Raw genomic sequence first — 25002 nt, forward strand, 5'->3', positions numbered from 1 at the left:
CCCTGGGCTTGGTGGTAGGCCCAGGGTGTCCAAAAGGACCACTGAGGTGGCCCCTGGTCCTGATGGGCCTGAGTGTCCGATCCTCCATAAGATGCGCTGTCCGCGTACGGGGAGGCGGACATATGACGGGATGGCCACGGGGGAGCTGAAGCAGATTGGACCGTATCTGTGCGTCCATAATAGCTGTCCCTGTGCGGTGCCGGCGAACGGTACCGGGAGCCGTGGTGAAATGGAGAGCGGGACCGGGACCTATGACCAGCGCGGTGCCGGGAGGTCGACCGGTGCCAAACGCCGACATGCCTGGATCGGCTGCGAGAGGCTCGGCGGTGCCGGGATCTGGAGCGGTGCCAACGGTATGATGGGGACCGGGATCTGGTCCGGTGCCGCGAGTACGACCGGCACCGGGATGGAGAACGGTGCCGGGACTGCGAGCGACGTCGGGATTGTGATCGGTGCCGGGAACGCAATCGGTGCCGGAGCCGGGAATGTTCAGGGGATCCCGAATGAGATCGGCGGAGCTCCTTGGTGCCCGGAGATGATGGTCGCACCATGGCAGGTTTGCCCAGCGAATGAATAACCCGCACCGGCGGTGCCGGGGGTTGAGGCAGCTCAGGCTCTGTAAGAGCGATGAGGTCCCGCGCCTTGGAAAAGGTCTCCGGCGTAGTCGGGATGACGAGCTCTACCACAGCACGGGCCGGGGAGCTGGTCGGCACCGGACTCGATGGCTCCTGAGAGGCCGGAATCGACGGTGCAGGAGCAGGCGGTGCCGCGGCTGCTGGCGGTGCTGGGCGATCCGACCTGGAGCTGCGCTCTAAGTGCGGCGTGACCGAGGGTACCGCAAGAGCCTTGAGTCTCTTGCTCCTCGGGGAGAGTGAGCGGTGCCGGCTGGAGGACTGGGCTGGTGACGGAAGGTGCTGAGGCGTCTTTGCTGGTGCCGGGACAGACGAAGCACTTGTTCCCGGTGCCAGAGACGGAGCCGAGGATGGAGGAGTTAGAGCTGCCTCCATCAAGAGCTGTTTTAGGCGAGAGTCCCGCTCTTTTCTGGTCCGGGGCTTGAACGCCTTACAGATACGGCACTTGTCCGACAGATGGCCCTCACCGAGGCACTTTAAACAGAAGTCGTGCGGGTCTCCTGTGGGCATCGAACGACGGCAGGTCGCACAGGGCTTGAAGCCCGGTGAACCAGGCATGGGCCCCGGTGCCGAGGGAGGAGAAGGGGCGGACCCCCGATCCTTTTAAACTATATACACTAACTACAACTATACTAACAGTAATTAACAATGAACTAGAGAAAAACTATGGCTTGAAACCGGTACACGAAAAAGCTAAAGAACAAGCAAATCGCTAGGGTAGGTGGAGATCAGCTAAGCCGCGCTCCACTGTTTCAACGACCGACACGGGCAGTAAGAAGGAACTGAGGAGCGGGCGGGCCGGCAGGAGTATATATTAGGCACCATACCGGCACCACTCCAGGGGGCGACCTGCCGGCCCACCGAGTGTTGCTAGGGTAAAAGTTTCTCTGACAAACGTGCAAGTGGCGCGCGCACACCTAACTGGAATGGATATGAGCAAGCACTCGAAGAAGAAGTTTAATTTGCACAACAGTTTAACCGTGGAAACTAACATGTAAGAGAAAATCCATAAGTTTCTGAAACAAAGTGAGTCCAGGATCAATCTCTGTTACACTGTAAAATGCCTATGCATTTAATGAATCATATTTCAGAAGGTTGTAGAGCAACTGCATGGGGGTAAGAGAAAGCACTTATGGTACAGCATTGGCCTGGGAGCCTGAGTTATACTTACAGCATGATAATGACTTGCTGTGTAACTATGTCTGCCTACAAGGGAAACTGCCGGGCCTGAGAAATTTCCTCATAGCTGACATTATCCTGCCCCAGGTTTATCTTCACCATCTCACAAATAAATTATGATTATTTAATGGAGGAAATGAATACATTCTCTATTGTAAGTATATTGGGACAACACTCAATCTCAAGAATTCAAGAACTGTCTTCTTTGCAACCTGACTAGACAGGATCAATCTTTCCATTTCTTTTCTCTTCATGCTCTGCTAAAAACCTGTACGAATTTGAAAGCATTCCCCATGGCCTGAGAAATTCCCCAAAAGATTCCAGGATTAGTAATCTGCCTATCATTAGTGTCACAGGTAACAATCTGCCTTTTAAAAGCAACTCTGAACTTGAATGTCTTTTAGTTACAGTACTTCAACAGGAAACACCTCATACCAGTCTAGTAACATCCAATCTCATCATTCCTAACAGTCATGAGGAAAGATCCATTTTTCATTCAGTGAAGTCGATTTATCTTAAGCAACTTGCTTTTATAGCTTTTGTTCTTACACTTTTGACCCATAAGAAGAATAAGTGAAAATAATTTATTTGGTTTCTGCACTTTTGTAATATTTCCAAAATCAACTGGATATCAGACAGACATTTGAAATGCAAAGGAGGATCTGTTAAAAATAAAAGGGGAATAGCAAATCTCTCGTCTGTTGGATTCCTTCTAAACTTGTAGTGACTGGAGACAGATTAGCGAAGATTGGGGATTTACAGCACTGGTTTGTTGAAGTACTCTTAGGGCTGGTCTACACTACGGGGGAAAATCGATCTCAGATACGCAACTTCAGCTACGTAAATAACATAGCTGAAGTCGAAGTATCTAAGATCTAATTACCATCCTCATGGCGCGGGATCAATGTCCACAGCTCCCCATGTCGACTCTGCAACTCCGTTTGGGTTGGTGGAGTTCCGGAATCGATATAAGCACGTTCGGGGATCGATATATCGCGTCTAGATGGGACGCAATATATCGATTCTCAAGCAATCGATTGCTACTCGCCGATACGGCGGGTAGTGAAGACGTAGCCTCAGTTGTTGTTTAAGACGTTGCTAGTCTTCATCTATGGCAGTTTTACAGAAAATCTCTTACATTAAGTCAGTAAACAAATCGGCAACATGGTCTCACTTATGTTGTTTTTGTTCTTGTCTGATGTCTCCTATAATTCTAACCATGCTGCAAGGCATGCAGTGTCTTTTGTACTAGGAAAAAATGGCTAGGGTTATTTCTAAGGGTATTCAAAGACTGACCAACCAACCACCAGAGAAAAACAAAAAACATGATCAGGATTTAAAAAAAGGCATTGAAACTAAAGAATCGTCTCCACTTCTTACACACAGTTATCTGCAATTGCATACAAGGACTCTACTGTAATAGTGGAAAGTGTGATTACTGTCCCATCATCCTGCTTACCTGAACTGATTTTACTTAGCAGGCAAAAATTGAAAAGAACAAGTGACCAAACACTAATAGTATCATTGTCTCCCTATAGCAGCAAAGGTTAATAAAATATCCCAGAACCCAAACTCTCTCTCGTTCATACCACATATTCATCAAGGGGGTACTCATGCATCACTTGTGCCTATTTCTATAGGGCACTACCTTCATAGGCCCACAGAATCCTTAGGCCCACCTCAACAGCAAATTGCAGGAAAGGCTTTTGGAACTTTGTCATAAAGCCCCTCTTTTTATGACAACACTTAAGAAAAAAAAGATAATTCCATTTTAAAAAAGGGATTTCTGGGGAAGCAGTGACACCACGCTGACAGACACCTTATCACCGTCTAAAAGAGATAAAAGCTCCTAGGATTCTCCCAGGAACCCCATGTGGAGAATTAGAGAGGCCAGGCTGGGGTGAGAGTCTCCTGAAGTCTCTAAGAGGGCTGAGGACAAATCACTTCTTAATAGGTCTCCTGTCTCAGGAGCCCTGATGAGCATTAAAAAAAAGTCAGTAGCTTGTTCTATTATTCTGAATTTCTGATTAGCAGGCTATTTATTTTTCTGTTCAATCTGTTCACTTTATTTTTTTAAAAGAAATCTAATACACTTGGACATTCACTTTGATTTTACTCCTTGTGGGCATTTCCAGGAAAGCGTCAGTCACGCTCCTCCATCTTGAGCTCACATATGGCTGAAGATGATTTGTCAGAAGGGAAAATGTTCTGGCCTTCTAAACAGAAAGGACCTACTGAGAGCAGACAAGTCTTAGCAACAATCAGCACTCTCACCTGACTTCAAGGAAGTGAGCTACTGTTGCTCACAGGCATAGGATGAGCATAGTTCCAGTTTGCTGCTCTGCAGCAAAAGCCTCCTCCATCAGTAGGTCTGATTTGTGTGTGTAGAGATCAGCAAAACAAGCCAATTCTGACTCAGGGGCTGAAAGGGTATTTGGGGAGGCTACTTGAACCAAAATACATTAAGAAGAAAAAACTCAGAATGGTATGGAGCTTAATTTGCAGGAAATGTCTGAGCAGCTTCCTCTGTAAGGTTGCCCTCTCTATAGGCCACTTAATTAGTAATGAAGTGCAGCAGCTTCAGTGAATTAGGTTCCAGAGGAATGCAGGTGTCCTCTTCTCTCCACTCATCCATTCAGGGAGCCATCTACTGCAGCTCGCCTCTCCAGTTCTCTAGATTGCTGTTATTTTCCTTAAACAGGGTGACTCATAGGCATGACAGGTGTCAAAGAGTCTATAGAACGTACCAAATGGGTGGGGAAAATCACTCTCAATGTGTCTCTTTGAGGCAGTGGGGAATAGGGGTGAGGATTAACCTACTGTCAGGGGTGGAAGTAATTTACAGGATGTATGGGTACTGCTGGAGTCCTGAGGGGTGTGTGGCCTCATCCAGAAGAGGCGTGGCCTCTCAAGATTTAAAGGCCCTGGGGAACCAGCTGTGACTGGGACACCCAGAGCCTTTAAATCAGCCAGGGGCTCCCAGCTGCAGAGGTGGCTGGGAGCTGCCCGGGACTCAGGGGCAAATTAAAGGGTCCGGTGCTCCGGCTGCCAGGGGGAACCCCGAGCTTTGCAGGGCTGGGGCAAGGATTTAAAGGGCCCAGAGCTCCTGCTGCTAAGGGAAGCCTGGAACCCTTTAAATCCTGGCCCCAGCCCAGCTGCCAGAGCCATGGCAGGGATTTAAAGGGCTCTGGGCTCCCCGCAGCCACGGGGAGCTCTGACCCCTTTAAATCCCCAGCCCAGCTGCCAGAGCCACAGACGGGATTTCAAAGGGCTCTGGGCTGCCTGCAGCCGCGGGCAGCCCAGAGCCCTTTCAATCCCCACCGTGGAAGTCGATGCGGTCCAGCATGGCGTACTGGCTCCTGCCGGTACGCCAGACTGGACCGGCTTATTTTCACCTCTGGAGCAGCAGAAATACTGTCTCCCCTGTCCCCCCACCCCTCAAAAGGGCACCGCCGGCGCCCTCCCCGCGGGATAGTAATACATACTGTGTGTATGTGTATGAATGTGTCACAAACAATGCAGCTGCAGCCTGTCACTGACCAGCAGCGACCCCAACAACCGGCCCCTGTGGGCTGCTACCTGCAGAGAGCCTGCAGGTGCCGCTGGGCTGGGTGTGCCAAAGAGTAAGTGACCAAGGCAAAAACCACAGCCAGCCAGCCAGGGAGGGAGCTAGGGGTGGCGAGGGAGGGGAAGTCAAGGGTGAATGAAGGACAACTGGAATAGCCTTCATGAAATATACGAGAGATATTTAGAGACAGTTTTGTCAATTTCAGCCTCTGCACTCTGCAGGCAGGCCAAAACAAAAAGCGATCTGAGATTGCACCCGACGTCCTAAGGACATTTCAGGTGTTTAAATCACTATATAAAGATGGTGGATTGGAATGAAAACTACTATTTCTTTCAAAGAAGGCACAATAATTTCCCTGAATATTCAGTTTTCCCCTCCAATCCCTTTGTGGTTTTGTCTATGAGGGCTATTTGCTTTCCCTGTGAATCTTTAGTTGCTTTAGCAAAATTGCTTTGCCCAAAATAAACCCTAATCATCATGACACATCTTTCCACCATGTTCTCCATGTTTTTTGTGTTGTGTTTTTTTTAAACAGTAACATTTCAAAGAGGATCTGCAAGCAGTTTGGACATCACAACCATCCCTCCTCTGCTGGGGAGGGAATGGGATAGATTTGAACTTGGAAATGGTTCCTGATTTTGATTGTGTTTAGGAGATCCCCTCATCCCAGGGGCAGAAAAGAACTGCGCCTGCCATGGGTCACACACCCCAACAACTGGGAGTGAAATTAACAAGGATGCCAGAAACAGCTTCTAACTCTGGGCACTGAACTGCACAGGGAACAGCTGAGTTTACACTGTTCTTTTTCAAGCAGCAGCAGGCATCTCAGCCAGTCTCCCTACTGCAAGATAGAGCTTAGAGGAAAAACCCTGCTAGGGGGCGAGAAGGAATGCAGAGCCTTATCTGCAGCCTGGCTGGAGGAGGGGGAGGGAGGAGATGAGAAACCAACGTGACAGTGAAGTTTTCCCCTTCCACCTGCTTTTATTAGCTCTGGATTTAAGCTGTGCAGCCAAATGCTTGTATTTGTTGTGTATATTAGTATTGGAGCAATCCCCTCATCCTGGGGGCAGACAGACACTGCCCCTGCCATGGTCAAGCACACCCTTCCCTTGACCCCCTCCCCTCAGCTACTGTGAGTGAAATTAACAAGACTGCCAGAGACCTAGCCCTGGGGGCTGAATCATCAGGGAACAGTTGAGTTTAAACTATTCTTATGCAGGGAGCAGGCTTCTCTCTCCCTCTCTGTCAGTCAGTCTCCTTTTCTTACTGGTCCTCTGTACTGGCCCGTACCATTTTACTTTCACCTCTGCCTACTGTCTTCCAGCCTAATCTTCCCTATATCCTCCCTTTCTAACTTTTCCTTTGAAAGGGACATGGCTCAGGTGTAATGCAGCAAAAACATCCACCACCCTCAGGATAATTAATGAAGCAAATGTTCAGGCCACCACAGCACATAAAACCTTCTCAGCTGTCAAAAAACAACAACAAAAGGTAAAAAAGTAGCTGGAAATGTTACTATTTTATTGTAGGCAAATTCATCTATTCTAGATTTTGAATATTTTCAGTGGAAAGAGTTCACAAATCAGAACTCAGATTCATGCTGTTAGGCAAAAGTAGCATGGGCACAAATAGCATATCAAAGACAGAACGGTGTAAATCCAGAGCAACTCCATTTAACTCAATTGAGTTACTCCAGATTTACAACAGCGTTAACTCAGAAATAGGTCCTTTTGGCACAGTATTCCTGGAAGACACCTCACTCACTCAACTTACATGTAACAAAGCAATCTACCAGCAGAACCTCAGAGTTACGAACACCTCAGGAATGTTGGTTGTTTGTAACTGAAATATTTGTAACTGAACAAAATGTCATGGTTTTCTTTCAAACGTTTAGAACTGAACATTGACTTAATACAGCTTTTAAACATTATTATGCAGAAGAAAAATGTCGCTCTCCCTTTATTTTTTTTACTGGTTTACGTTTAACACAGTACTGTACTGCATTTGCTTTTTTTCCTTTTGGTCTCTGCTGCTGTCTGCATACTTCCAGTTCCAAATGAGGCCTGTGGTAAACTGGTTAGTTCGTAACTCTAGTGTTCTACTGCATCAGTACAACATATATGAGCATCTCCACAAATTAGCACTGTAACAGAGGAAAGAAATGACAGTTAACATAGAAAATAAAATTGAAGGGGGAATTCAGTATCTTCTTACCGCTATCCTCCCAAATTACACAATTTAATAAAAAGCAAGCAGTTCACAAAGTATAAAACCAAAATTATATTCTTAACTATCAATATACTGAGGATTCAGATTGGAAGAAGTGAATAAACGGGTTATTTCTGAAGCTGTGAATGCTTGCAGAATACATTTCTATGAAGATCTGATTTGAAATGTTGACTGCAATTTTTGATTACCTTCCTGCAATTCAGCCCTACAAGAGCTGCTGCTTTGCCAAACATCAATCCTTTAGCAAAGTTGAAGTTCACAAAGCTATGTGCAAAAGACAAAATGAATCCAAGAAAGCAGTAACAGGGTTTCATTTGTGTTTGAACCATTGGATGAAATATGGTTAATATTCTTTCCCCGTAACTATACACACAACCCAACATTTGCAAAAAAAGTGTCTCTGAATTAAATACCTAAATATACTAGCACCTATATAACAGCAGTTTGATTTTCTGAGGAGCTAAGCACCCCCACATCCCATCGAAATCAATGGGAACTGCAGGACCCTGCATTTTTAAAGTGCCCTGATTTTAGGTGCCTATGTACCTATAGTTTTGAAAACTGACCAGAATCTCATAAAAGCTCTTTAACAGTAATGACATTTAGCTCTTACATTGTGCTTTTTCATCCGTTTTGATTACGATGGATGATTCCTTTACTAACTTGAGCTTTATCAAAGAAAAACAGCTTTGGTCCTGAGAGTTCTCAACTCCTGTTGAGTACAATAGGTGGGAAGTGCCCCTTGACTTCAGGACTGGATGAAGAGGTCTTGGTCCTCTAGTAACAATCATTTTGGGTGCCTATGGCCAGGCCTTTTATTTTTGGTCACTGATTTAATTATTGCCCTCACAATAAACAATGAAAACAAAGAATAAATGAAAAATAACACACATGCCCTGTTTTGGAGATATTTATTGAAAATGTGTGAATAAATTCTGGGTGGGTAGGACAAGTCTGAATGTTTGTTCAAGAAGAAATTTCTAGCAGACATAAGTCTCACATCAACTATAAAAATAGAGGAAAAAGGCCCCAACAAACAAGACTAATATGTGCATTAAGAGACAGAAGTGGATCAAAATACCTGTGGATACTCAATTATTATTGGTCTTTGCAACTACACGTTACACATTTTATTTCCACGCAGTTTACCAGATCAGATTTTTTCCCCCTAAAGTTTTTTGGAAAAGATGACTGGTCTTCAGCAAGAGAGAAAATAGATCAGAAAGGGTAAAACTTTTGTGATACCACCGGCAGTGAACTGATGTGTGGAAGTCACACCACATTATTTCAGAGATGATGGAGGAGAAGGAAAAAAAGAGGGTACTCTTGTAAGGGACTTTTGCATGACCATTTATTTGCCACCGATAACACCAACAGCAAAAGTAAGTCAGTCCTGAGATTGGGGAAAGGCTAATGGATGTCCCTAGTAGTTAATTTTTCTCATTACCAAAATTTATTTTTTAAATTTCTCGTAACTCCTTGCTTGAAAAGCTTTCTTGGCAACTTTAACCCATTGGGAATAGGAATTAAAAGTGGTAAATTGAGGCATAAGCACTGAGAAATGCTATCCTTGCCATAGGCCTAAAATTCACCATCACTATGTTTTTTCATGTGTTTGCTAACAGGTGTATAATGTTCATAATATTTTAACTTCCCCAGATACTACAAGGATGAGGGATATGTAAGTGCCTATCTATACAGGTTCCCTATTTTCCCCAACAGAATCAACTTCTACAGTACTCTCCAGTAATTTCAATGTTTTGAGATTGGTAAACCATAATTTAAAGTAAGCTAAAAGAATAGCCTGAGAATAAATATCCTTGAAGAACTGCTGTTGGCTTTATCAAAAACAATGAGGAGCACTTGTGGCACCTTGGAGACTAACAAATTTATTTGGGCATATGCTTTAGTGGGCTAAAACCCACTTCATCAGAGGCACGGAGTGGAAAATACACTCGGAAGGTATCTGTAACAGTACAAGAAAAGTACATTTTTCCATGTACTGTTATAGGTATCTTCCGACTGTATTTTTCACTCCATGCAGCTGATGAAGTGGGTTTTAGCCCACGAAAGCTTATGCCCAAATAAATTTGTTAGTCTCTAAGGTGCCACAAGTGCTCCTCGTTATTTTTGCTGATACAGACTAACACGGCTGCCACTTTGAAACTTGTTGGTTTTATGGAAATAGTATTTTCTGTATTTTCCGTCCTCTCTTCTTTACTGGAGTCACATGGATGAAAACAGGATTTTTCTTAAAAGTTAATACTCCTGGCATGTCATTCTTTTTTCTCTGACATCTCATTAAACTGTAATGTCACACATGGGATTATGGCATCAGGTGAGGAATAAGCAGCAGAAGCAAATGAAAGTTTAATAAGATCCTATTATCCTGTGTCTTGAGTAAAGAAGGAAGAAAAATATTCTAATAGCTGCAACTGCCAACCTAGAGCTGTATTACTGCTACTGCAATGGCACAGAGCTTATGAACTCCACAGACACTGGACTGTCTTTAATGTTGGTAGAAATCAGGCCTACGTGGTCAAGTGTTCACTAACCTTGGATGCCTCACGTGTGGGATGTCCAGTTTAGGATACTAAGGTAAGCACTGAACCACCCACTGCTTTGAACTGTAGTTGGGAATACTCAACACCTCAGAAAAACGAGTCTTAGGTGTATCAAATTATGACCCACGTAAATGGTCACTGGACAATTTTTGACTAAATAATTAAGAATTAGAGAATTCAAAAAGGTAGCTAGCCTTTTGCACTAGTTTTCACTGGGGACAGGTATGTCACAACTAATTTGATGTCTTTATGTCATACCATATTTGAGATATGTATGGAACACCCCCCGTTTTCAAGAAGTTAAAAACCAATACACTATTCTAAGATCCATGTCTTTAAAAAGACCTATAAAACTTTACCAAATACCTCTGTTCTGGAACAAGAAAGAACATGAAAAATGTAAGGCTAAAGAATTTTTTTTTGCAAAAGTTGATCTTCAAATAGAAGCCATCTTACCACCTTACTATGAGTCATTGCTGTGACATGTTCAAAAAAATTTAACATTAAAAAACGTCTAATTCAGTTTTGGGGTTTTTCAACTTTTATAAAAAACCCAGAATTTACATTTGGTTCCTAGTGGAGTAGCCCATCATTTTATATAGTACATTGCCTCATACTGCACTTCTGTGTGAACTGACTAAATGAGGGGGTAATGTTCAGCTATTACAATGATGGATACTACAGAAAAATCTAAGGAGATCTCATGTCCTATTTTAAAATATTCCCTATGTTGAACAAAGACATTAGAATGCATTTGGACGGACGACTGTGAACCCCAAGACTAAAAGTTTTATTATATGCTGACTTTAGCCCTTTGGTACTTAACTATCCAGTTAAGATCTCCTGATAAGCACCATGCTGTTTGGCATTAATGGCAGAAGCACTTTACCTGTAACTATGAAAGAAGTAGAAATTAGTTTGGATGCCATACAAAAAGCCCCCTTGCCTAAGTATTCCCATCTTCCACAAAGCCAAAAATATCAGATTTTGTCCAAACCCTAACACTGTCTAAACAAGCTACCATGATTTTTCATTTTTGTTTTTAGAAAGGAGACCACTCTTAGGCATCCATAGAATTTACTAGTAATGTCCCATTTATTCCTAAAATGGTAATCTTTTATAATGTAGCTTTGACCTACTAACCACTATCTTATCAAACTCTCCCCTCCTCCAGTTTTATTGGTGTGGACCAAATATGTTCATTTGTGACCAAATCCTCTTACTCACATGAGAAATCCCACTGATTTCAATGGGAATGAGTAAAGTGAGCAGGATTTGGTCCTCAATTTAAGTAATTTAACAGATCTAATAACCCCACAAATAACCACAATGGACTAAGTGGTGGAATTTGGTTATTAGGTAACTTTACAAAAGATGCTCATTGTACCATAAATGCAGCACTTATGTAGGCTGGTGCATTTTACAGTTATTCTTTTAGTAGATTTATTGCTATATGTTATTATGTGCGATTTATATGAACTACCCAATGTGCATCATAAGTACGTAGAAACTATTAGCTGCTAAGACACGCAAATATTTTTCCTGGCTCAGGTGTCTGCAACCAAGTTCTCAAGTGTGTTACACAAAGAACAAAACTATTACATTTGTGATATGGTTCTTAAAAAGATGTACAAACAGGTGTGTGATTATGCGGCTGATCCATGGGAGTTGTTTGTATGTAAGTCAATGAAAGCTGCACATATGCAGTGTGGGTGACTATTCAGACCCAGAGACTATACATTAAAACACTTACTTTGAAATGACTGAAGCCACCACCCCAAAACAGGGATTCTGTCAACTGATTTTTGTAACCTGAAGATACTTTGGTATCAAAGCAGCTGCAGATGTTTGGACTGTGATATTTATCTAAAGGCAAGAAGTGCATTTCAGTACTCTGGGAGAAACCTTACTGCAGTCCCTAAACAAGCTCTCTTTGAACATTCCTCCCCATTTTCATTTTTTATTTCAACAGTCAAAGAACCACAGAGGCATACAGGAAACTGGTAACAGCTGCAAACCAGAACCAGGTATCAACATATCTTCTCTGACACACTCGACAATGTTGCTAGTCAAAAAGAGAGAACATATCTGTTGCTGTTGATTGCTGTGTAACGAATACCATGCCTAACAAACTACTACCCTCAAGACACCCACAAAACAACATTATGACAAGGACAAGGAATCATGCATAGCCATCTCAGTATCATGTGGCTAGGGTCCACAGTACAGTGATCAGCCACAACAGAGTGAATTTTGTGCCAAAAACTGATGCATGATTCAGACTGAATTACACAAGTAACCAAGAGATCTCTCAAGAGTCAAGTGGCAGCTTTTGTTTTTGTTTGTTTGGGTGGAGGCAAGGAAGAGACATTTTTTTAACCCAAACAAAAGTTCTATGGAAAAGTGATTACACTACTGGGACAAGTGCTCTAAAATGCTATTTTCTGCCCATGTAATTAAATGTACACAGGAATTCCATCTAGGGAGTAGGAGCTCAAGAACAATGTGGTTTACCAAAGCACAAACCTCTGATATCAAAAGCAAATGCACATAACATACTAATATTGTTTTCTCTTTCCTTTTGTTTTACATTTTGTATGCATTAATTGATTTGCTTTTGTTGGGAGTAGGGACTGTTGAAGAAGGTCACATGTGGAGACTGCTAAAGTATTTCAACAATCCTTTGGTCTCAGCAGCTGGAAAACAGCTGAGAAAAACGTACCACCCAAAGAAGGGAAAACAGTGGCTATGAAAGTGTCTTTTGAACATCCCGCTCTGTATCAGAAAATGCAAACTTGTTATAAAATATTCATTTTCATACAAAAGATGGGTCTTGCAGTGCCATATGGTTACCCCTCCCTCTGCAAGTTATAGTGGTTGCTGGCATCAGCTGTGTCTCAGAATTTTTGTTGTTGCTGAAAAAGTCTGAAGGACACAAAGCATCACAATAACTGAACCTTCCAATGGCAAAGAATTAGTAACAGTCTGTCTTATCAGAGCTTGGAAAAAAAAATGCAGGTGAGAAACTGAATGTGAGTCTTCACAAGCAGAGTACAGCATTGCTTCATCTGCTGCCTCCTCCTAGATTTCTCAGAATGCTACCACTATAGTCATGGAGATCAGCAGAATATGACTATGACAATGTCATGAGTTGTTAAAATGAACAAACAGGTGTGACCACACAACTAGTTTAAACAAGGTCTTCCTAGCAGTCTCTCCAGAACAATGCCTGCACAATGGAGACATCACTCAGCTTCTTCGATATGTCCTGATTGCTGGAGTATAGAGGTCTGTGGTATTACTGTACTTGTTCCACGAGAGATCCGGTCTTGCTCAGTGTTTGCAGACAGGGAGGCCATGGCAATGGGCTGTAACAAATTAGGTGTCATGCCAGAGGAGACAGTCAGGCTATGAGTAGTGCCTTTGAGTGTAAGATCCGGTGTGGGAAGAAGCGGCTTGAGAATACTGACAAGGCAGAAAGCAGAGCCACTTTTAGGAATGAAATTCACTTTGTTCTTGTCAGGACAGTAGAAGGCTGGAATTTCATGCAATGGCTTTGGCCTGCAAATAAAACACAAAACAAAATGGTTTAAATTCAACACAGAAAAATCAGATTCACTCTTTGGCAGAAAAGCATAGACTATCTTTAAAAGGTGACCTGTGCATACTGTGACAAAAAAAATCAACATATTTAGAATAATTTGCAGCATGACCATACAGCAAGATTAGCAGCATTCACATAACTGACAGCATTTGTGACTTGGAGGAGAACTAAAGATCAAACGCTTACGTCCTACCTTGCAGACCTACTGTCTCCTGATTCTCAAGATGCACTATGGAAGTCTGCTCTAGACTACATCAGGCTTAAGTGTGGTTCTACTCTGAAAAGTAATTCTGTTCAGAAGCCATTGTGGAAATGTCCATGTGTTGTTTCTCAGACTCTAATCAACTCTGCCTTTTTTAGAGATAGATTTTTTTTCTAACTGCCAGTCCTGCAAACTGCTCCTAGGTACTGAAATGAAAAATCAAGCTGCGTTCTGATTTTTGCATCACTGTTACTATAGATTCTACCAACAAAAGTCAGCTCAATTCAACCCAACTGAGCCCCAGGTCATCTGCAAATGTTACACATTTGTAATGGAAAGTAAATTACAGCCCCCAAACTAGTTAATTCTTGCTGATGTAGGAACCAGAACAGAGCACAATTTACTCCTCCTTAGGCTGTGTTGGTGTGAAGCAGGAGTAAAAAGTAGTCAAAGCATATATTTTTTACACTAAAGTTAGCGGACAGGACTCTGACATACACAGAGAAGTGGTATTCAGGAAGAAAGCGCCCATTTTACATGATGACTTTCCAAAGCAAAACCACATTTGGAACAAAAGTTTGTAATCGATACAAGGAACCAGAGGTATAACTGCAAAAAAAACCAACACCACACATTTGGGAGCTTGTTGAAGAGTATTCAGAGGAATAGCATCTTTTACTATAAACATATCCATTTCCACTCCCACTACTACCCTTCCTGATGTTTCCCCAATTCTCATCCTGGTTTCGCTTCAAGAATACTATTTCTTTATTCCAATCTGGATACAGTGAGGAGGAAGGGAAGTGATGAGATGGAGGTGGTAGCTGCATAACAGCATCACCAGCAGGGAGAAAAAAGCCTGCTGTTTTACCTGATGCCTCATTTGTCAACACGTGTGTTCACCAGGACTCGGCTGGCAAAGGGTGTGGCATGGTTGTGGTGAAAGGAGAAAAGCAGCAGCTGGGAGAAGTCTATAGCATTGTTTCCCCCTATAATGTATTAGCAGCGCTGTGTATGCATGTGCACAGAAAAGCACCAAGAGGAAGGAAAATGTGTGTGCGCAGGTGGAGGGGAACTATGTCCCTTTTATCCCTGTCATGTTGTGCCTATGCATATGATGCAAACTAAGTCCAATTTAGGTTTTACAAAATCATGGTATTATTAAATACACACATTATGGTATATTTTTCTTATAGGACAGCTTCTCCGTGGTTACTAGTACACAGCCATAAAGGAAGATGTCCAATGAGAGTACAGTCCCTGAAGGAGCCATGCTGTTGGGTGCAAATGTTGGTGGAAGATAATACCACAGGGGGCCAGCCTTCCTCAGAGCTCCATGATGTGCAAAGCTGATAGCAGAATTCCCTTGGACTCTGGGTTTGGGAATTCAAACCCTCTGCGTCGTCTAAACTCTCTTCCTCCTGCAACTGAGGCTACTGCTAGAAGGAAATTAGGGTGAATTTTGAAGTTTTCTGGACCCCCAGTCATCCTTCTATGAATTTGACTGCAGGGAGGGTACAATATGGTCCTATATTATGTGCAGAATACACCTCTTACTCTTGCTATTCAAGATATTCATTATATAACTAAATTTATTTGCAGGTCATCTTAAAAAGGGTAAAGGTCATAATTTGAAAGGTAGATTCTGGATTGATGATTTCTGCATGTAGTATCATGTCAGCGCCTCAAAAGCATACAATTTCAGAATCAGGAGTGTTTAAAGCTTTAAATCCTCCTTTCTGTATAACTCTATATAATTTGGAGACCATATGCAGCCTACACTGCACTACATGCACTACAATATATATTAAGTATCCTCTTACATGGAGCAGAATCCTGGAAAAACAATAAGTCTGTCCACTGCAATTTGAACAGCTTTCAATATATGGTACTCCTCACTTAACAGATAGCTATATGGAGATATGCCTGTATCTCATAGAGCTGGAAGGAACCCCGAAAGGTCATCGAGTCCAGCCCCCTGCCTTCAGTAGCAGGACCAACTATTGATTTTTGCCCCAGATCCCTAAGTGGCCCCCTCAAGGACTGAACTCACAACCCTGGGTTTAGCAGGCCAATGCTCAAACCACTGAGTTATCCCTCCTCCCCCTGTAACGTAACTACAACTGAAAAATGCGACTTTATGTGAAACGATGTTAAGCGAATCCAATTTCCCCATAAGAATTAATGTAAATTGGTGGGGTTAAGTCCCAGAGAAATTTTTTTCACCAGACGAAAGACCTTATATACATATACAGTATAAGTTTTAAACAATTTTAAACAAACAGTTTAATATTGTATGCAGCAATGAATGATTGTGAAGCTTGGCTGGAGTAAGAGGGTGGAATATTTCCCAGGGAATGCCTTGCTGCTAAATGATGGACTAGCACTTGGCTGAGCCCTCAAAAGTTAACACGCTGTTAATGTAGCCTCACACTCTACAAAGCAGCATGGACTGAGGCAGGAGGGAGGAAACACAATAGATGCAGGGCAGTCACTGCAAACACTTCCCTGCAAAAACTGAACACTGTGATGAGCCCACATTATCCAACTGGAGCGCACCCCTCCCTCCTCCTGACAGCACATGCATGACTGCACAGGTGCTGACTTTCCAAAGTGCTGGGGGGTGCGTGCATGAGTGTGAGAGAGAGATGTGCATTTTCCCTTTAAGTATGCTGACCCCACTTCAAGTGCGTTGCCCTTTTAAGCAGATCAGCCAGTTCAGTCAGGAAGCAACAGCTTCCAGCAAGCTCCCTCCTTTCTGTTCCTGAGCCCTATCCCCTCCTCCACTTTGTGGAGAGGGGTTACAGAGCGGAGGTCGAGGGGGTGGGGCAGGAGCTCCCTCCTTTCTGTCCCTGAGCCCTATCCCCTCCTCCTCTTTGTGGGTTACAGAGCGGAGGTCTGTTGAGCCTTCATTGGTGGTCATGCTGCACAACATAGAAAAACAGAGCTTAACTTTCATAGCCCACGTTGAGTTTGCAGGGCTGGCCATTAAACACATCTTTATACCTGTAAAATGAGCAAATACGATCTGGAAATCACTGACAAACATGGTCTCAATGATGCTATTTGTACGAAGTCATTTTTCAGAGCAGAATTAATACATTAGTGTACCAAATTTATCACTAAGTTATTTACTGTCTGCTACCCTTTCCTGCCTCTTAAGGCAATGATGCTGCCTGATACTCATTTAGACTAACCATCCCTAAATCATACATCTGTCTCTAGGGATGGTGGTTTTTCTCTCTGGAGATCTCTTTTCTCTGCCCTACTATCCTCTATAAAATGGACATTATAATAAAGTGGAGTCCGCTTGACATGAAACCTCCCACTGTCTCACTGTTCATGTCAGCCTTCTGTCAGATTCACTGGCGTAGCTGCCCAGCAGCTCCCTCAGGTGAACTTTCAGGAGGGGGTTACAAATATTGGATTAAAATACTGGGGTCCATCAATGACATAGACTGCCCTGAAAAAAAAAAAAAAAAAAAAAATCAGTCTAGTGTGCAATGGTTCTCTAACTTTGTATGGTAATCTCTTTCACACACGGGCCTCTGAGTGCGACCCCCTCCTTATATATATAAAAAGTGTTTAATTTAACTCATTATAATGCTGGAGGTGAAGTGGGATTTCGAGTGAGTCAACAGCTCGTGAGGCCCCATGTAATAACTCACGACCCCCAATTTGAGAACCCCCTGGCCTGTGATTGCAGGCACTCTATTTTTACATGTGCCTCATACCGTAGCACAACGCGGCATGCGGCTTAGCTGTGTAACTAGACACCTTACGTTACTGCTTCAACTATTATTTTATTATATAATGTAGCTTTTTCAAGGGGCTCCAACTCAAAAAGCTTTCTAAAATGTTGTCTAAATGATGTCACTTTGTGTCCTACTCTCTGAAACGGGTGTTATGTATCATTTGGCCTGATTTTCAGAATGCTGAGGCATTCAACAGCTCCCATTCACTTTAGTGGAAACGATGGATGTTCGGTATCTCTGAAAGTCAAACATTTATATTAATGCTTTCATCTGAGACATAAGCGACTGGATAGCGTAGTGGTAAGAGCGCCGCCTTTGTACGGGAGACCGGGGTTCAAATCCTGATTAGTACCCAACTTTCCAGTAGGGGTCCTTGGGCAAAAGACCCCCTAACGCTTCACCTGCCTACCTCAAATATGAGAGTGACACAACTAGGAGAGTCATGCCGGCTCGGACTCGCCGGATTAACAAGGTTGCCAGATGTTGAGGAACCAGGACAATCTGACGATAAGTGGGCTACTGGAACAAACCATTTCATGGGACGAGACAGAGAACTGGAATTGATGGAATGCTACTACAACAGTAGACCTAATGAGAGGATATATGAAACGTATGAGGGACTATGGATGGACAAAAGACCTACATCACACTTACTGAGAAAACAGCTAGTTACCACGCTTCACATTGTAAAGAGGAAGCTGCTCTCACAGCTTGAGATAGATCAACTCCACATTACATCCCGACTCCAGAAGACCTGGAAGACAAAGTGATGTGCAGCCCACCACTGAAGCTGGAAACTCATGCCACCCCCCTCATTGCAGAGCACAGCAGCTATGAGGCATAAGATCACGGAGAAACTAGCTACGTCAATCTCGAGACCGATTACCAAGACTCAGTGGAGAAGTACCATCAGATAGTACGTTAAGATGCCAATAGAGCCCTCATGACAATCCCTACTACACCATAACTCAAACCAATGAACTGTATACGCTACAGCCTCTGAATCCTGGAGAGTGCTTGGCTACACGATCAAGAAGAACAACAGTATGTACCCACCCTGGAAAATGAGGTTGGAGGATAAGATCAAGCGACAGGACCAGAAGAACAGCGGTGGTGATAGATATAGCAGTGGCAAGTGACAGCAACATCAGGAAGAAGGAATATGAGAAGCTGGAGAAGTACCAGGCCTGAAAGAGGAACTAGAGAGGATGTGGAAAGTGAAGGCCAAAGTGGTCAGGGGGTAGGAGCACTCGGGCTGTGACTCCTAAGCTGAGTGAGTGGCTCCAACAGATCCCAAACAATATCAGAGCTCTCTGGTCCAAAATGCAGTTGTAGGGAACAGCTAAGATACTGCGCAGAACCCTCAAACTCCCAGGCCTCTGGTAGAGGACCCGAGGTTGAGGAAGACACATACCACCCATAGGGGTGAGAGGGGAATTTTTTTTTTTATAAATTTGCTCCATAAAACTACAAACCAAGAACCCAACCCTGTAAAGATTTACATACCATCTTAACTTCAAGTTAATAGGACCAATCATATAATTACAAATTAAGCCTATGTGTACTTTTGGGTTGGCAATTTGCAGATGGCCAATTAGTCAATTTACAAGCCAGACATTTAAAAAAAACAGATTATATTTTAAGTAAAGGATGAGGTGATAGGCAACCAATGGAGATAACCTTGCTTGGCTGAGAAAGTCTGGGAATTAAGCCTGGGAATGATGTGATTCACTGCATATCACAGCACTGAGGCATTAATTTGACCCTTTTAGGAAGATTTCCACAACTTGTCATTGTATTTTTTTCTTTGACAAACGCTGGCCTAATATAGCAGCATCACAGAAGACAAAGGAGGAAGACTTTCTAAAATGAGTGTCACTTTGTGTCCTACTCTCTGAAACGGGTGTTATGTATCATTTGGCCTGATTTTCAGAATGCTGAGCATTCACAGCTCCCATTCACTTTAGTGGAAACGATGGATGTTTGGTATCTCTGAAAGTCAAACATTTACATTAATGCTTTCATCTGAGACATTTGAAGCACTTGTCTTTAGGAACTGTCACCTGCCTATTAGACCTGCAATTGGTAACAGAGTAAAAAGCCTGAATGTAATCCTCAGTCCAGTACTTTGAAACCTGTAGTCTTTCATTCTCCAAGTCTAATTTCTTTTTGAGTTGGAGCCCCTTGAAAAGCTATATAGTTTTTGAACTAACCGATAACTGAATTATCCTCAGAGATCAGAGTTCTAAGGAGATAATATGCTCAGTCCCTAAAGACCTTCCCTCCTCTTCAAGTTGAAAATCAAAAGCAACATTATGTCAATATTACTCTCACAATGTATTACGTGTTTCCTACATCTTAAATAGTTTTAACCAGTAGTCAGACCTTATGGCAAAGTTACAAGTTTATTCCAGCATTTTCAATTAAACCTTATTTTTAGGGGATTCAAACTTTCCTAAAAGAAGCCTCCATATGGTACTCCTGGGGGAATTCTGTGCCACTGCACAATGCAAATTGCTGCAGAAATTAATGTGTGCGTGCAGAATTTCCTTTCCCCCACAGAAATGGGCTGCAGTGCTATTAGCCACCACTAAGGGCCGCTGGGCCCAGCTCACACCTGGAAGACACTGCTGGGGCAGACAGAGCTAGAGGATTCCCAGCAGCTGCAGTTCCCAGCACGCTCTGAGGGAAGGAAATGGTGGTGAGCAGGTAACTCCAGATCTCTGGGCTCTCAGAGGGGGGGTGTCTGGGCTGGGGGGGTCCTGCGGGTAGGCTCTGGGGGCTAGGGGGCGGGCCGTGAGTGGGCTCTGAGGGGTAGGGGGTTCAGGTGTGTTGGCTGGGCGGGCCCCCCGCAGCTGGGCTCTGGGGCGGGAGGGGACAGAGAAACAGGAACTGGGTTATCATAGGGGTTTCTTTAACTCTGTACTCCTGGGGGGAAATTTTGTGTCTCTCTGCATTGTTACAGACATACTTGCTGACAGGTATTTTGAAATAAATTACTAAAATAATTGAAACTGGCATGATTATGTAGTGTTATTTTTGACAAATAACATTTGCAGAATTTTAAAATATGTGCAGGTTTTATATTTTTGGCACAGAAGTCCCCCAGGAGTAATATGGAAACTACATCTACAGGTGCCTGTCATAAAAGCAATTATTTTTTCTTAACAGACTATTATTTTCTTTGCAGAGAAACAGAAAACAATTTTTACTGATTCTACAAATTACAAATACAAAAAGAGAGGGGCAGGAAGTCACATGAATTGGAATTTTTATGGAAGCTAAACCAGTTTGTAAAATGTACCTCAGGGCCTTTAATGACTACATGGGGTCAGGGTTTTGTTTCATCTAAAAGACAGAAACTCCAGTAGCCAAGTCCCCCTAGCAGTAAACAGATGCACTAGTTCTGTGCCAACTCAGAGCCAAAATCGGACTCCCTTAGTAGATACTGAGGGTTGTAGAGGACACAAAGAGCCTCACTCACACATCTGCAGATCTTCTGTAAAGACCAGTCACAATTCCACTCTCTGTGCTCAAAGGAGCAGAGCGACTGCTCCCTCTGTGACCTCCATGCGAGGTAAGACAACCCCACAGGGGTGGGGAGCAGTCACTGCGCCACTGGCTCTGCACTGGCCCATGAAGGGAAACCAGGTGCTCCAGGGAGAGCAAGTAGCACTAGCCTAGTGGACTGTGTTGCCTGTAACTCCCTCCTTCTCCCAGTGTACGCACTAGTGAGCGCAGGGAGGGATGACGTCTCCCTGAGACAATTCCTTTAGGACTCTCCCTTGGGGCAATGGATATCCACATTGTCTGTCCACTTTTGTCAGTGCCTGTCAGGAACAATGTGGTCCTTCAAGAGAAAAGCACCACCGACTAACTCACCAAGGGACCAATCCAAAGCCTACTGAAGTCAATGGAAAAAAAGACACTCATTGACTTCACTGGGCTCTGAATAAGGCTTTTGCTCCTTTTCCTCTAACACACATTTTTCTTGGACAGAAAAACTCTATGTGCTGAATTTAATTATACATAGTTTATAAGATCTAATGAGATAATAGCCAAGGTGGTATATATAAAATCAAACCAATTCACACTCACCCTATTTAGGCACTGACTTACACCTGTTTAAAATATTCTCACCATTCTGTAACTAGCTTGGGAATATTGCTGTACTCTATACATACATTGTTATCGGCTACTGTACACTTTTGTCAGTTATAAAAGTCCTGTAAGTCTCAAGGGTGTTTTGTTTTTTTTGCACGAATTATGAACATTTACATAAGAGTAAATGTATCTCAACAGATTATCCTATGCTGAATTTTCATTTTTTTTCCATCAGAAATAAGAAAGTACATATAGCCAGTATTACTAACCCTCTAGTGCTATAAGTTGTCTTTTATACGTTATTATGGTGTAACATTTTCTGCTGGGAAGAACAATTGCTGATATGAAGGTTTTGTTTTTTTTTAAAAACATCTTTCTAGATTTTTCCATCTGTTTTACTTATTATTTCCATAATTATTTTAAACAGTAGTAAATATACTAAATAGTAATTATTGAGAGAGAATTTCACCCTCTAGACCGAGGTCAGCTTGTTAAACAAGTTGCCAAGACTTCAAAAAAACAAGGTGGAGGTCCACATGCAAAAACTGTGTATGTACCTAGTTGTATACAGAAATCAACTGGGTATTTGTGCATGCACTTATTATGAGAGTGCAGTTACCCCATTTGTATGCACAATAGACAGGTTTTCCACAACTGTAGATTCCTTCATATGTATGTATTCTCTGCCTCTCCTGTGTATTGCAGACGGACCTCACCACGTTTCCAAAACACTTTGACTCTCAGTGTTTTCTTCCAGTTTAACTACTGCATTTTTCTACTGACTCCAGTCATCAAAACTCTAGGCACTAATGCAGAATAAGCTTTAGAAAATGCAGGCTCCTACGGCCAAATGGCTACATTAGCTCCTCAGCCCTGAACAACAAGCATCTGCTCATTTTTTCCTTTAACTTCTCCTCCCCTCAAAGGCTCAACTTTGCAGTGACCTTTTCTCTACCAAATGAGGGCTGGAGAGACTCTCTTCAGAGCCCACCAGTGCTGTTCCTTGATGTTTTTTGGTAGCCTTTCTGGTTGACGCAAGGAACGCTCCCTCCTCCCAGGGACTGAGCAGACAGCCTTCACAGCACCATCCTGTTTTATTTACCCAAGTACAAGGGAATGTTGATCTTCCAGTACTACTGGACCAGATCACAAAAATAAGTCTCACTTTCCCAATACACCTGATTTCAGTTCGGAAGAGGTGTGTCTTAAGCCATTATGAACAATACTGAATATTGGCATCAAAGCACCTATTGCAATTTTTTCTACTCAATCAAAACTTGTGTGGGGTGCAAAGCATAGCAACCCTCACACTAGAATACTGAGTGGGTCTCCATCAGACACAAAAGGCACCGAATATGGAGATCAGACTCCGGTATGAATGACTGGCAAGAGGGGGCAACTCTTGAAGCCTTTAGAGGGCTAAGGACCTCCCATGGTCCCAGTGAGAGCCAAAGACTCCGTTGGTAAGGACAGGCAATGTATGCAGCACTATTCCCTGCTACTGTATACTAACCTACTATACAAGAGAATAAGCAGCTAGAGTAAGGGAAGAACTAGCTCGCAGACACAAAGGCAAGTTCCATTCACAGCCAAGGAAGTGAAGTGGACGGGGCAGGATGATCTTTCATGCACCACCCCAACGTACACAGCTTTTCAAGCAAATTCCATAGCTCGATGCCAGAAGCACCATGGGACTACAAAGGCCTCTTTACAGTCCAAGTACTAATGTTAACAGCAGTAGTAGTATTAATAGTTAAGAGTCTGTCTGAAGAGCAGTTTCTGTGCCAGACACTGAACTGAATTAACCGATGTCAGATCTGCCTGAATGATAAATTGTATATTTCTTATGAACTGAAGAACTACTTACAAACTTTCTTCAAAGACTTTCACCTTCTCGCAGCCCTCAGGAGGTTCACGCTTGAACATGTAGCTGTTATTGGGTTTTGGCGAGGTAGCATATTTGGGCAAGGGAGAGCTGTTCCCATTCTCTGTGTGAAAAGAATATCAAATTACTCAAATATACCAAAATATTTAAATGAACCCACTTATTTGAAAAGAAAGACAAACAAATCCAAATTGACTTTGTTACCAATATTACAAAGTTAAATAAAGAGTTTTCCCATTCCCCGTTACCCAGGTTCTATGGAACATTCTTCTCCTCCACCTGTAGATGGACTCCTTCATATATCACACCTCTCAACCTCCTCCGTCCCACAACTCCTTTATATTCTTTTGAGACCCCTGCATATGCTCCATAGCATTCCAATTTTACAATCCCACATCTGAATCTTAATCACAACCTATCCAGCCAAGATGACGGGACAGGTCTCATTTGAGGTCTATCAGCAATGCACCTTAAATCAGAACAGGTTGCTGCTGAATTGTGTCAAAACTTTTTAAATCACACTTTTCTTTTTTAACACTATTTATACAATTTTTTCAATCTTTTTCCTTGTAACAAACAAAACTAATTCTAGATTGTCAACATACAGAACAAGTACTATAGATCCAAAACAAAACCAAAATATGTACACAACTTTTGGATTGCCATATGTTAACTGCAATATTCCCAACACAGAGATTTTTGTGGCACATATCAAAAAACAACAAAAAATTGAAGGAAAAGAGATTAATGAAATTAAAAGCAAGAGGGAAAATGGACCATGTGGATTCATGCCTTTCATCCAGTCCTCCTTTAGTCAAGCAGTTCTAGGAAATTGTCCCCAACAGACTCAGACTTTAAGGCTGTGCTGTCTTTAATCACATTTTTCATCTGCTGATCTCAAAATGTTTTTTAAAGCTGGATAATTGTTAGCAGCCCCATTTTTACACGTTAGGAAAATGTTTAGGTCAGGCCTGCACAACATGAGGCCCGCGAAGGCTCACTGTGCAGCCCGTGGCGGGGAATCAAAGGGCTCTGGGCTGCCTGCAGCCGCGGGGAGCCCTGAGCCCTATGAATCCTGGCCACAGCTGAGATTTAAAGAGCTCTGGGCTGCCGGCAGCCGCGGGGAGCTCAGAGCCTTTTGAATCCCGGCCGCAGCTGGGATTTAAAGATCTCTGGGTTCCCTGCGGCTGTGGGCAGCCCAGAGCCTTTTGAATTCCAGCCGCGGCAGAGATTTAAAGGGCTCCCCGCTGCTGCCGGCAGCGCAGAGCTCTTTAAATCTC

The 25002-nt window shown here is 43.1% G+C and overlaps 1 protein-coding gene across 2 annotated transcripts in view; it reads right to left on the reverse strand.

Moving 5' to 3' along the window:
- Positions 1-8502: 8502 nt before the first annotated feature.
- Positions 8503-25002, reverse strand: part of FAM117B (family with sequence similarity 117 member B) — a 79352-nt gene continuing 62852 nt past the window's right edge. For both annotated transcript variants that reach the window (XM_075070000.1, XM_032775354.2), the window contains exons 7-8: positions 23705-23825; positions 8503-13733 (exon numbers count right to left, since the gene is read on the reverse strand). In XM_075070000.1, the coding sequence (XP_074926101.1) occupies positions 13418-13733; positions 23705-23825 (437 nt within the window). In that variant the 3' untranslated portion in view covers positions 8503-13417. The remainder of the gene's footprint in view (positions 13734-23704; positions 23826-25002) is intronic.

The sequence above is a fragment of the Chelonoidis abingdonii genome, chromosome 10, assembly GCF_003597395.2.
Source record: "Chelonoidis abingdonii isolate Lonesome George chromosome 10, CheloAbing_2.0, whole genome shotgun sequence".
NCBI lineage: Eukaryota > Metazoa > Chordata > Testudines > Testudinidae > Chelonoidis > Chelonoidis abingdonii.